The sequence below is a fragment of the Saccoglossus kowalevskii genome, chromosome 21, assembly GCF_978046115.1.
Source record: "Saccoglossus kowalevskii chromosome 21, keSacKowa6.1, whole genome shotgun sequence".
Classification (NCBI taxonomy): Eukaryota; Metazoa; Hemichordata; class Enteropneusta; family Harrimaniidae; genus Saccoglossus; species Saccoglossus kowalevskii.
Window position 1 is genome coordinate 27,362,859 of NC_140661.1, and position 15,455 is coordinate 27,378,313.

Consider the following 15,455-nt stretch of genomic DNA (forward strand, 5'->3'; position numbering starts at 1 on the left):
CGACGCTATCAATCATTATTGAGGGGCAAGTCTCGTGGTTCTCTCAAGTCTCGCGGTTCTCATTGAGAACTCGACGGCCATTTGTGTCATAATATTGTGCATTTGAGTTATACCATATTGAAAAGGACGACAACACAGTATTCTCAAGTCCATCAAGTTATGTGAGCTCAGTATAATCTAGACGAGTAATCTAATTCTTTCTTTAAAGGAACATTACAGAATGTATGTATGATTAGCACGAATTTAATCGCTTTAAAAAGTTAAGAGATATATAGATTAAGGCAGTCATCAATCAATGTCCTTGGGAATTGTTCAAAATAAATACATTTTCGGGTAATATCTGAATACATATCACAAACACGAAATATACCTTTGTAGTTTTGTCTGTGGTTTATGAATCCAAACCTTACTATTAAGCATTTCATCACTTCAGATATCGACGACAGTATATGTAGGTTGTTCGTTTGTTAAAATGCTGTACCTGTTGCGCAGCGAGTGTTCGAGATTTGTGTTAACAAACAAACAAATAAACAAACAACTTGTCTTAAGCACGCTATATAACCAACGTCGAACCCGAAAAGGCGCGACGACCAGCGTTCTTTGGGAATGCGACTGGTATTGGGAAGGGGTCGTATATGATTTAATTCTACGCATATTTGAAAAAATGTGGTGGATCAACACTACCTTGTCCTTAACAAGTCCATCAATGTATGTACATTGGCCAGATATTGGGTTATCAAATGGGTTATCACATAGCACCATACGCCACCTATCTCACCGTCTCATATCATCTTCATTTTTTTCATCAAATGAATAATCTTAGTATACAATTAAATTAATTAATTTCACAATCGTGTATTTTTATAATGAATAGTCTTGAATTTTTGTAATTATCAAAATACAGCAAATTTAGTCCAATTGTTGTTATCAGACGAACAAACAGACATAGAAAAAACATTGCGTGGCATATTGTCAGTCCATCCTCGCACTCTGGAAGCTATGGGCTTATCGTAATTGACCATTTACTAAACAGTGTCAATTTAAGTGCATTCTATCAAACATTTGATAGTATTAATAATATGATAGACATATATTGGATAATGGCCTGGGGAATCGGTATGCAACTTCATAGCTGCCACAGAATTGGCCGTCTCCATAACTTCATTATATTACTATGGTAACATGCATGCAAGGCCTGCCTCGTAGGTATGTCGTACTCACAAACGGCTTGTAGACTATCATATGTCGAGTATGTGTTGTTTTGCTTGAGAAAACCGTTGAATTAAAATCGCGTTAGATTCTAGGTGAATGAATCAGTGAGGTGTATGAGCAGTGGCGGCGGCACGGGGAGAGGGCTGGCCCCCTCGAAAAAATGTTGGGATCGTCGCCCCTCCAAAGTCAAGCTGAAACCCATTTGTGTCAGCAGAATTTGACCCTCAAAATGCAGGAAATGGCGTTTCAGAGGGTCTATATTTCAAAATTGTTAAGGGGGAGCATGCCTCCGGACCTTTTGCACCAATCTTGCGCCGAAAGCGCCACTTTACTACACCTTTCGGCGCAAGGTTGGTGCAAAATTCCGTGCTGCCGCCTCTGAAGAGTCACAGTTTAGGATTTTAAGTTTGATTCCCCGTGTGTGCAACGACTTGGGTTGAATGACAATGATATATTGAATATGTTCAAGCAATAGAGTAATATAATAGCAAATTGTGATGCGAATAGAAGGACATGCCTATCTCAAGATATGTGAAGAATAAAGACACTAATATAGTGATATAGTATATTTCAATAGTCAGTTGTACACTCTTACCGTTTACAGCCGATATAGAACTGCAAACCGCGGCGATGAGCAACAATGTTACAATTTTCAACTCCATAGTGTAGACGTAACGTCTAGCAGAGCCAGCTTTAGAATGTCTCTACTTAGATATAGGCTTGAATATTGCAATAAACATGATGTATTGATTAGGCTATCTGAGTATCATGTGTTCCCACAGCTGCATACATCGACTCGATTCAAAAACATTATCAGTGCCGCGCGGTGGTAGGTGGGATGGGGAGGGGGTCTTTTTCACAAGTTGCCTGCTATAAGAGGGTGTCCTCTAGAGGAGGCCAACAATTTCTGCCCCATAATTTGAAGACTACATTTGTCTTCAAGAAAACCCAAATATGGCAATATGATGTGATATAGCGTACACGTTCAACAACCAGTTAAGTTGTGTTGCTGAAAATCTAAAACAAGAAATTGTCAGTTTTTATGCTTGTACTTCCATGCCATGTTTTCGTCTTTCGTTGGAATATTTGTTGTCTTCAGTAATGAAACTTTGTCTCCACACTGATAATAAAAGTCAGTCAGTATCATATGAGTGTTGTAGTGAGCGGGAAAAAACAAAATCGTCATCCAACCTAGGAGCCAATCACCGACAGTTGAACGATAATTTCGGTTTCATATACGCAGAGAAAGTTGAAATAGTTTAGACAAGAACAAAAAAGAACTGGTCATGGACTTCCAGCCACCCCGATGATTTCAAATCATTGACTCTTACGAATGTGGTTGAATTGCCAACAGATCCTTCGACTGTAAAAGAGGTATTTTCACTCTGACTTGTTGGAATCTGGATAATACGTCTCAAAATGTGTCCGTTCACGTGATTCGGGCGGATTCAAAATGGTGGCATCATACAATAAATATCAGTAGATTTATCGCATTTATTTAATTATTTGTTAGTACGCCAGCTGACTGTGCACATGATTATCTATTGATCAATTCCACTAAATATTCACACAGTGAGCCATGCTGTAACTGTATGTATGTATGATAGACAGTGTTTATTACATCTGAGTGGCATACATCAGCTGAATCAACTATCTGCACCGGTTGTTATCAGTCTAGCCATGGTTTACATTGATATTTGTGTCAATACTTGCCATTATCACACATTCAGTCTAGTGTGGTATTCGTGACAAGTTACAAAGCACAACCCCTGCCCTACTTCACCTCACCTTTCCAACTCACCATATCATATAACACTCTGCCAAATGATAAAACAGGGTCCATAGCACCAAGAGCCAAATGATTTCCAAGACTTTCCCCAAACTTTCTTGCATTCCCCCCCCCCCCAAGACATTTTGACCTTTAATTCAGGCCAACATCATCACCAAAGATCATCAAAGTTCTGAGGATATGGTAGTTCCCTGGAGAAAACGGGCCTTTCTAAAATGAATTAAAAACTATGAAGAAATTTAAAGACTTTTCAAATTGTTTGTTATTGTTCCTGTAATTTAAAGACAACTCAAAGACTTTCCAGACCTCAAAGTTACAGTATTAATGACTCAAAAAAGTAATTATTGACCGAGTCGCAACACTGAAGTATATATTTTTGACTGAATAATTAAACCCAACATACTAGTTAATAGCACGTTTGAGTCTGTGGGAGTGTTGTTTTTGTATATAACTGCGCATACACTACAACGAAAATAAGGTCACTGTATTTTCATTACTGACCCAAAATTAATATTTATGATTATTATTCACTACAAGGTAACTGCGTTCTGTCCCAATATCGTGACGATCTTTAACACGAGGTAACATAATACATATTATTATACATCTGTCACCGTAACGCCATAAGTTACAGCGTGCCGTAATTTTGCGGTATTTTACTGGGTATTTTCGTACTACCATGTTAGGAAATACGAATTCCAAATATGGAATAATTACGCGCGTAAGCGTCCTATAATAATAAATACAAACATGGCTGCCACCAGGATTTGACCGGACTCCATACAAAGAAGTTCGCTGATTATGTTCTAAACTTTTTGGATTTCGGCATTCCCATGATGTATCCTTGGTAGGAAAAGATGTATAATAATAAGGTCATTACGAAGATACCTCAAAGTATGCACTCAGACAGTACGATGTCGCGTCGACCTCCGCTGCGCGTCGGTCGATACTGCCGCTGTACTGTCTCCGTGCATACTTTGAGGTATCTTCGTAATAACCTTATATTATACGAGTTCTCGAGTCTTTCCTAATATGCATAAAAATCCCTGTGAAATGTTCAAAATTCTAATGAAGTATAGAAAATGTAAATGAATATGCATATTTATAAAAGAACGTATAATTAAATATCTACGGTACATCCATAAAAGAATGACTGTCGGAAAAAAATGCATTATATACTTTTAATAGTAAGCTCCTATAAGCATACATACATTGCATTATGGTTTGAATAAACACAATACAAATCAGATAACAAGAATTAACACAAAATGCATTTAAATGTGTTGCACGTGTTCTGTGTCAAACGGCGTGAAGAGTAATGATATACAATCATATGAAGTTTATAGAGAGAATCTCTATTTTTCAAATAAAACAAAGAAATTACAATTAAAAATTTTTTGCTAAATAAAAATATATATTCAATTACGTTTTGGTCGAAGCGCCATTTGCGCGAATAAAATTTTAAATTGATATTTACAAAATATAAATACAATGAGGACAATTACGTATTAAGACAAACTAAAACCAGCACCAAGAAATATTGTGTTCTCAGTAAGCAACATTGTACTAAAGAAAACAACTTCCAAATATTTAATATATTTAAATCTAAAACTGAAATATTTCATATAAGTTCATATAAGTTCATATGAAACAATTGATACACATGTACTTCCAGGATTTAGACTGTAGACATCTACACATCAAACTCGTCGACCTCAGAAGGTGCCTTTACCCATGTACCCAATCCTTTCTTCTGTAGTTCCTGTTCCAGTTTACGCTTGACCGACTGGTACTCCAGGGCTTGAATTTTAGCCTCATGATAGTTGCAACCCCTTCCCACTTCTTTCTTTTTTGTTGTTAGCGAAGTCAACTTTCCAGCAAATTTCCTAAACTGTAGGTATAGTGCTCGCTTGGACAATCTTGAATGCTCACTCTGCTCCTCAGTTCTCCCTGTCGTGGTGTTGATGACTTCCACATTATCGTCTGCCACATTCCAGTTGATGCTGTAGTCAGGTGCTTTTCCGGGTACACGATCATCAAGCTGTTTGGTGGTTCGGCACAAAGCAGGATCAGTATGTCTGTATATATCTGGTATACCTGTTATATCTTTGCTTCTACCTATAACAGCACGTGACATGTGCTCACTGTGATAATTGGAACCAATGATAATGCTTTTTAAGTAGATTGGTTCTATAAAATAACTCAGCAATGCTCCCTGTAAACCCAGTACATTCCAACGTGATACTTTATCACTGCAAGACATCACCAATAGACGTTCACCTAGTAGAACCCCATCCCATGTTTGAATTGGTGAAGAACCTTCAATGGGGATAGTTCCTTCTCCAGCTTCGATTTTTGTACGTAGCTGACCACGCGATTTTCTCGTTGGGTGAGTGTCGGTAGTTTCCTCATTCTCTTCATGGGGCGAGAACACACGTGCATCACCACAGGGTGATGTACTGATGTAAAGATGGAAGCAGACACCATCACGGAGCTGGAATCCTCTCTTGTTTTTTCTCGGTGTAAAAATGGTCCCTTCAGACACTCCTGATAAGTATGGCTCTAACTGTGAATATAAATATCGCAATAGGGAACGCCGTGCAATGATCTCAGCATGGCAGTCATTTATTGCAGCTCCTCGCTTTGATAGATTTCGACCATTGATACATTTGGTTCCAGTGGTTACAGCAATCACTTGAGCGGACTGTGGGTCATTATTAACTGTCTGAACGATGCCAGCGAGGACTCTCCTTTTCGAATACGGAGAGGTGAAGTTTTCTGTAATGGAGGTGAACTTGGTATAGACTAATTTCTGTATGTGATCCGACATTTGAAGTTCATGGTTTGTCGTGGGTTCCGATTGTACGTTCAGTTGACTTAGTGCTGCTCTTGCCGCCGCCATCTTTCCCTGATGTTTGTTCGCTCCAGTGCCCTGAAACACTGCATCGCCGACTTTGACAGCCATTGTGTACATCTTCTCATGTCCATTCCCACTTTCAGACAGTGTATCGTAGATTATTGGACCGGGGTTATAAGCGGCTAGTAAAAGTGTCGGATCTGATTGTGATAAGGTTTCCGATTCAGACGTTGTTGACAACTGGTCCCCATTACCAGATTCAGCATCAACCGTTCCACCGATTTCCACATCAGACTGTACAAACTTCAGTGCTTGTTTCGCAACAATATGCTTTGCCTGTTTTATGCTGCATCCTTTTCCTTCAAAGTATTGACCATCTACTTTAACTCCCATCACAAACACAGGTGCATGAGGAGGACCACTTCTGCTCACTTCTATAAACTGCAAGCCTGGTCTTACCTCGTTTAACACCGAGAGAGCATTTCGCCCAGTGCTCGTTTGACGTGTAAACTGTGCTGGCAGACTCGCTGGAGCTGAAACAAAATTGGATTAGTATTATTGTTATAAATTTTGAGTGAATCTCTCAATGATCAAATTATATTGTTCATAATACCAAAATAATTCATAAACCTAAACGTTCAGTAGATGTTTATTCCAAACAGTATATTAGTAGTAATGATCAACATCATAGACTATCAGAATTACTAAGGTAACCACAATTTATATTTATGCCATTGTCAAATTAACAGTTCATTGGGGTATTTGTTAGACAACACTCTCGTAGTATAGAGAGACAAACACTCATACTGCAAATGAGTAACTGTATGAAAAAGTAAACTTACACGTTTTGTTTCAATATTCAGATGAAGTCAGTTGTAAATATATAAACTATTGTATATCAGTGTAAAACAAACTGTGTTCGCACCTACTTATTAAGTACATTACCTGTAGTATCTACTGGGCAATCAGTACACGTCTTTAATTCCATCGCTTTCTGGAGAAGCTCATTTTTCGCCTTCTCTGTATCGTCACGAAGCGTGTATCCCTGCAAACTTTCAACCAAGAAGTGTTCCACGTCTGAAGTATAATTATATACATGATTAGTGATTCGTGATACATTTTATTTTTATAATTGTTTGGTGACATTAAGACTATAAAGGCGAGGTTTGTACATTTTCTTATATTCTTTGCTGTTACCATCGTAAATCGTTGAATTTACTGTATGTAGAAAATGGATTTAGTTTACTACAAAACTAAAGGGCCGCCTAGTACAAGCGAAATTACTGTGAATAGATGATCGAAAGTAGTAATTTCGATCAAAGGTTATTACGAACTTTCAGAATGATAGCAACAATCTCAACTCGTACAGCACTTGCAGAAAAACATGCAATACACCATACATATAAATCTAGTGATGGAACGCCCCTGTGATGTCAAAATAACGTACACGTTTAAATCGATCACAGCGTTTACTTTTATAGACGTTCGTGACATACATTTTAGTAAATTTTCCCCCAAACATAATCTTCACAATGGACGAGACGCATTAAAGCGACATCCACGTCATATGGGTTCGTCACTGGAGGGGGCGATATATATGGGCGAGATGTATTGGATTAAAGTCTCGATATGCCTTGTTACTCACCATGTGCAAAACTTTGGTAGCGCTCCATAATAATGTCCGTGTACAATATTAAAGATAAATAACTGGTAGGAAGGATCGACCAGCGTGCAGACAGTAGAACCTGGATATAAAGTGACATTATTAAAGACATATGTCTGTAGAACTGTTGAATAAAGCACGCCCGTTTTTACTATTTGTGGATTTGCGCGTATGTATTAAGGCACCACAGAGTCGTTGACTGCATCAACTAACACTGTAATAACCAGCCATTGAGGAAATACCTTTATAATATACCTTTAAATAATAAGCAACAATTCATATACCTTTTGTTAACGTAATAATTAATAATGTAATAAAAGTAACCATCCGATAATGTAATAACATGTTGCCAATAATGTAACATATTTAGCATATGAGGGTAGATATTGAAGTAAATTATACGTCAATATAACGTTATAGTCAATAAAAAATGTGGATTTTTTTAATTATTGACAAACAACATCTTTGAATAGCTTAATACAATTAGCATTAGCACTTATACGACTTAGATATGTATACTTTGCATGTGATTAGGGGTAAACTAGTTACATACAAGACCACCTCGTAAGGAACACCTAATTTCATGGAAATATGCGTATGGAAAGTTTTATTTGACTTAAAATCTGTTGGACAGACGAGCACGATATCACTATGGGGAAAATACACTATTCAGTTTTAAAATTGTGGTGTGAAACCTGAAGCTAAATAGTTAGTATCGCATACATGCATAGATTTACGTGCATAGAAATACATTATTCCAAGGATAATTCACATACATAGATTTACGTGCATAGAAATACATTATTCCAAGGATAATTCACATACATAGATTTACGTGCATAGAAATACATTATTCCAAGGATAATTCACATACATAGATTTACGTGCATAGAAATACATTATTCCAAGGATAATTCACATACATAGATTTACGTGCATAGAAATACATTATTCCAAGGATAATTCACATACATAGATTTACGTGCATAGAAATACATTATTCCAATGATAATTCACATACATAGATTTACGTGCATAGAAATACATTATTCCAAGGATAATTCACATACATAGATTTACGTGCATAGAAATACATTATTCCAAGGATAATTCACATACATAGATTTACGTGCATAGAAATACATTATTCCAAGGATAATTCACATACATAGATTTACGTGCATAGAAATACATTATTCCAAGGATAATTCACATACATAGATTTACGTGCATAGAAATACATTATTCCAAGGATAATTCACATACATAGATTTACGTGCATAGAAATACATTATTCCAAGGATAATTCACATACATAGATTTACGTGCATAGAAATACATTATTCCAATGATAATTCACATACATAGATTTACGTGCATAGAAATACATTATTCCAAGGATAATTCACATACATAGATTTACGTGCATAGAAATACATTATTCCAAGGATAATTCACATACATAGATTTACGTGCATAGAAATACATTATTCCAAGGATAATTCACATGCATAGATTTACGTGCATAGAAATACATTATTCCAAGGATAATTCACATACATAGATTTACGTGCATAGAAATACATTATTCCAAGGATAATTCACATACATAGATTTACATGCATAGAAATACATAATTCCAAGGATAATTCACATACATAGATTTACGTGCATAGAAATACATTATTCCAAGGATAATTCACATACATAGATTTACGTGCATAGAAATACATTATTCCAAGGATAATTCACATACATAGATTTACGTGCATAGAAATACATTATTCCAAGGATAATTCACATACATAGATTTACGTGCATAGAAATACATTATTCCAAGGATAATTCACATACATAGATTTACGTGCATAGAAATACATTATTCCAAGGATAATTCACATACATAGATTTACGTGCATAGAAATACATTATTCCAAGGATAATTCACATACATAGATTTACGTGCATAGAAATACATTATTCCAAGGATAATTCACATACATAGATTTACGTGCATAGAAATACATTATTCCAAGGATAATTCACATACATAGATTTACGTGCATAGAAATACATTATTCCAATGATAATTCACATACATAGATTTACGTGCATAGAAATACATTATTCCAAGGATAATTCACATACATAGATTTACGTGCATAGAAATACATTATTCCAAGGATAATTCACATACATAGATTTACGTGCATAGAAATACATTATTCCAAGGATAATTCACATACATAGATTTACGTGCATAGAAATACATAATTCCAAGGATAATTCACATACATAGATTTACGTGCATAGAAATACATTATTCCAAGGATAATTCACATACATAGATTTACGTGCATAGAAATACATTATTCCAAGGATAATTCACATACATAGATTTACGTGCATAGAAATACATTATTCCAAGGATAATTCACATACATAGATTTACGTGCATAGAAATACATTATTCCAAGGATAATTCACATACATAGATTTACGTGCATAGAAATACATTATTCCAAGGATAATTCACATACATAGATTTACGTGCATAGAAATACATTATTCCAAGGATAATTCACATACATAGATTTACGTGCATAGAAATACATTATTCCAAGGATAATTCACATACATAGATTTACGTGCATAGAAATACATTATTCCAAGGATAATTCACATACATAGATTTACGTGCATAGAAATACATTATTCCAAGGATAATTCACATACATAGATTTACGTGCATAGAAATACATTATTCCAAGGATAATTCACATACATAGATTTACGTGCATAGAAATACATTATTCCAAGGATAATTCACATACATAGATTTACGTGCATAGAAATACATTATTCCAAGGATAATTCACATACATAGATTTACGTGCATAGAAATACATTATTCCAAGGATAATTCACATACATAGATTTACGTGCATAGAAATACATTATTCCAAGGATAATTCACATACATAGATTTACGTGCATAGAAATACATTATTCCAAGGATAATTCACACACATAGTTCCATACAGCTTAGTGATTAGTACACAGGTATTCATCAGGTGAATCCAGTTCACATGTGCTCTATAATCTACGAAAATATGTCGCCCCAACATTAGCTATGGATTACGTAACACGTTTGTAATATCAGTGACAGCGCACCTTATAAAGTTGGAATAATATTGTTCAGTAAAAGTAAAATATTAGCACAAAATAGATGCTTGTTCATAAAACGAATAAATTGATATTAATTAAATCACTAAGGTGTGTGAATTTATTGCTACTTTAATTGTTAAACTACAAGAGGTGGAAGGATTTACAGCGAAATATAAAGTGTACCATCCAAAATATTGTTTGTTTATGTGAGAAATTACTATCATTATTACGATGTTCTTTATCATATGCAAGCGATTCTGTGTGTCGTTTAAATAGACAATCATGCCTAACCCAGTGCAAACAGTGTGTATAAAATAATCAATTCGCTAAACTATTTATAATGTTAATATCATGTGCCCATTGTGTGGCTCCCGTGCACAGAACGCAAATAGGAGGCGAATGGATTACTAATATCCACGTGGATGTGCGTGTCATTTGTTTTTTCCACCAATATATTAAGAACTACTGGGTTACAACATGGTACGCCCATAGGAAGTAGGAAAATGTATTATTGAAAAATATATTACAAAATTTAATTTGTTTTTATCTTCTTCTGCATAATAGACTGTTCTTCTTGACAATAATAACATTAATCGTATATGTTAATTAGCTAATATGTATCCTAATTAACCTATAAAACTGGAGTTGCTCAAATAGGTTAAAACTTGGCACAAGCATGGTGTTGGTATGAGTTTGATAATGAATTGTTGGGCACCAATCAGCGTTTTAATAAACTGTGTATTTTCTTACAGCAGTTTGATCAAATGCATTGAAACGTACATACTTTTTGTTTGTGTACGTGGATATCATCAGAGGCGGCAGCACCAAATTTTGCATGGGGGATGGGGCGATATCTGCTCACTAATCTCGCGCCGAAAGCGCAACCTTACTACGGAGTCCGGGGGCATGCTCGTATAGGCCCATTAAATAACATTGCATCGTTATCAACTGTGCTCGTTGATTGGCTGGTTAAGTTCAAGAACCATAGAAATTTGAAAATATTTATAAAGATGAAGAAAATGAACTAGTTTGCAGAGATTATTAATCGCATGGGACTCCTATCGATCAAGACAAGAAACGAACCAATGGTGTACATGTGCTGCTTGATCATGACGTCACTGATCCACCACAGTCAAAGGTCAGGTTGCAGTACTAACCATTCACTGCGTGTATGCTTCGCGAACGTCAACAGTACATGGCATATTAATCGTCCGATTTGGGATAGAATCAGGAATTTGAATTGACTACATGAACTAATCGTCAACAATCGTCAACAATCACCAACCACCACCAACCCATTGCATCATATGACGATTGCGCTACGTTTAGTCGTGATTCTACAATGTGACTCGCACCTTCCACGTATTAATCCACTTCTAGTCCTACGGTACGTACCTGGCGTTAATGGGGTAAGTCACACAACACACATTGGTGTATATATGTAGCAACTAAGGACGGTATCTGCCACGGCGTGTGCGTTTCCGGAAACAGCTACCCTGGCGAGAAAAGAAGGTCACGACCTGTATAGCGCCCTCCTTTCTATACATAACTTATAAATACATTCGTTTATAGAAAAGCTATTGTAGAATACTTTATTTTTGCTTAGAATTATTTTTCGCTATTTTCGCTGAAGGAGTAATTCAGTGAAAATAAAATCCAGCGAATATACCTTTTTTTACTATATTTTACATTCAACTCGTCAAAAATCAGTAAAAATGAAATCCATACAAAGCACCCAAACAGTCTATTCAACGAAAATTAATTCCAGTTAAAGTAAAGTATTTTACAGTATGCGCGTTGTAAATGTATTTATAATAATGATAATAATAATAATAATAATAATAATAATAATAATAATAATATGACAGAACCCCACACCCTCCCCGTGGCTTTCGTTGCGTATGGAAGTTATTTTCACCAGTGATGCGGTGTATCCTGCGGCCGTACTTTCACGAGCGAAGCGAGTGAAAGTACAGCAGAATACACCGCATCTCGAGTGAAAATAACTTCCATACGCAACGAAAGCCACGGGGAGGGTGTGGGGTTCTGTTATTATTACATATGTTCCATACTTGATTATTTCGTATTAAAGAAAGAACGTGCAAACCGGGATGGAATTTAGGTCGGGGAACCCCATTGCCCATTAATATGTTCCAATATACGTGTTACGCCCTAGCAGCGCGTGTCAGTGTAGAACGCGCCCGGAGAACGCGTGTCACTGTTTGTTTGAAATTAAAATAATCAGACGTCTAATCTGAGTCACTGTCCGAATAAATAACTCGTTGACGTTTAGTTGGGACCACGGCAGAACCAGAACTTGAACTGGACGACTATGATACACAGTTTATGTTGCAGTTAAAAGTTCCGCCACAGAATTGTGCATTGACAAACATGCCGTGCAACTGCGGTACTTCACTGACGGGATGACTTTCGTCGACAGCGGTTGTCGCCGCTGAGCTGCACGCTACAACTTCGTGTGTGATGTTGCTTGCTGGTCGTGGATTGACTGAGTCTTGATTACCGGTTAAAATGTTGCTCTTTTGGCGTTGGTATTTTTTATTTGGAACTGAGTAACGCCGCAACGTCGCCAGCAGAAACCTGGTATCTCGATGCTGATGGTTGCGGCTGCATAGTAATCGCTGATTTTACTGCTGGTGGATCTTCTGAGAGCCCTTCAAGGTTTATAAAACTCAGTTTCCAGGTGGTCAACATACATTAAGTTCTCCCAATCGTAGTATTCCATGTGATGTACACCTGACATGCCAAAAATGTTGTTGAACGATTTGAACTGGATAAAAATAGCAGACGAAAATGTGTTTACAAAATAAAAATAGTTCGGTAGCCAATGAAAATACCATGTTCATTTGCATGTCGACCGTGAAAATACCGAAAACATTATTGCATGGGTGATATGCAAATTAGTTTGGGCCAAAATAAGTGACTGCCTAAAAGTACCGTTACTGTTGTTCAAATTTCATTTCACTCGGCAAATATATTCATGTACCCCAAGGGGAAAATATCATACTTCTAAATATTGTTTATTTATTTTCGCATCCTTAGAAATAATATTTTACCGGTTATTTGTATAAACTGAATGAATGAAAGTCAGTATAATATTTTTGTTATCTATTGTAATTGTAATCTGTTAGGCATATTTGATAAATCCGATTAAAAACTTTCCCGTTTTAACAAAACAATGTCAATGCATATAGCCTATAGAGAGGGTCACTATTCATTGTGTATGAAAAATGGTAGGGTCAGGTATGTGTATGCACACAGTAGGGGGAGGACATCTTTTTTTCGTGTACACCTTCAAGTTTTTAAAAAACACCAGCCCCCCTGTAATTTCTGTCCAGTCCCTTACACGTTCAAATTTTTGCCTGATTGACACACGGTCGTTATTTTGTGGTACGGCCATTCTCTGGCCTTGCAATAGTTCGTCGATATCGACCTTTGAAAATTGGACCCGTGTTGGCTATACATTTATTATCCCACGAGACATTTGTCTGTGCGTACAGAAGGCGAGGAAATCGCATGGTGAGTTTAGTACTATGTCAGATTGATGCATATTCATAATGGCTACCTGCAATTCTTTGATTACATTCAACGGTGCCTAAGGCTGTACAGCTAACCCTGGAATGACTGTACATCGTGCCACATACGTCCCTGTGTGTTTCGTTCAATGCAGTGCGCACTGGTCTCAGTCAATCTTTCGATGAGTTTGAAAATAGCTCCGGTCGGTATTTTACCATTCCCGTGAGACGGTTGGCGTAAGGACATATTTATAGTTATATATTTTGTCTAAACTATCGTGTTTAATTAATTTTGTTTTCATTTATACGGGGTATTTACAGTGAATAACGTTCGTTGTGACCCTGGATGACCCCAAGTCTGACGTAGGCAAATATGGAGTCAATGCAAAGCTACTTACAAGATTGTATCTGATTGGCTACATAAACCTAATATCTAACAGTTAGACCAATCAGAAAACAGTTGTCGACAGGTTTTTTGATGTATCAAATTCTTGTACACGCTTCAACAGAACTGGACATGGCCAACGTATTTGATGTGTTATAGCGCCCTCATTGTCTGAATGAGCGTAAATTGATCATCTCTTGATCTGATTTGTTGTTAGTCGGACATACCGGTAATCCAAAAACTGTCTGTTTGTCCAGGCGTTCGCACCTACGTCTTGGTGCCTAGAAAAATCACGTTCTGTTAAATTATGATATTGGCCGATTATGGCCGAATGGCAACCATTTCAGCTTAAAGTACATTTTGATCGTGCATGAACGGTTTTCGTTCAACTTGACTCGAAAATTTGTAGGGTGATTCAGAGTGTGTGTGAGTATCAAATAACATTTTATCCATTAAATGTGACAACTTTAAGATGATATCATTTGTTATTAATAATGTCAAAAAAATGGTATAATGTCATTAACGGAATAAGTCATTCCAATGGGATTGGCTTATGTGACTTTAGAGGGCCCGGCGTCATTTATGCCGGGGACTTGTCAGCGTAAACCATGCTGTGTGCACGTGTTTGTAGAAAACACATAATTGGATTAGAAGCAGTGTGGACCAGGGATGCGAACAGAAGATGGTGATGCTATTGACCCCGGTACGCGAAGAATTAATCCTTGCTTCAACATTTGTATCACAGCTGATTTTGTCGCAAAAATGCTACAAACCAAAAATGCACAAAACCAAATATTTCGGGAACTGGATTTCTGGCATTCATGGTTGGATTTTGTCCAATTCTGGTA

General features: G+C 36.6%; 1 protein-coding gene across 1 annotated transcript; it reads right to left on the bottom strand.

The window, feature by feature from the left end:
- Positions 1-4,163: 4,163 nt before the first annotated feature.
- On the bottom strand, positions 4,164-12,192 carry LOC100367331 (double-stranded RNA-specific editase 1-like). The gene is made up of 4 exons (XM_002740627.3): positions 12,085-12,192; positions 7,504-7,603; positions 6,804-6,935; positions 4,164-6,391 (listed from the first exon to the last, which is right to left on the bottom strand). Exons 2-4 carry the CDS (start codon positions 7,529-7,531, stop codon positions 4,695-4,697), a joined length of 1,857 nt encoding a protein of 618 aa, XP_002740673.1. The 5' UTR covers positions 7,532-7,603; positions 12,085-12,192; the 3' UTR covers positions 4,164-4,694.
- Between the last annotated feature and the right edge of the window lie 3,263 nt (positions 12,193-15,455).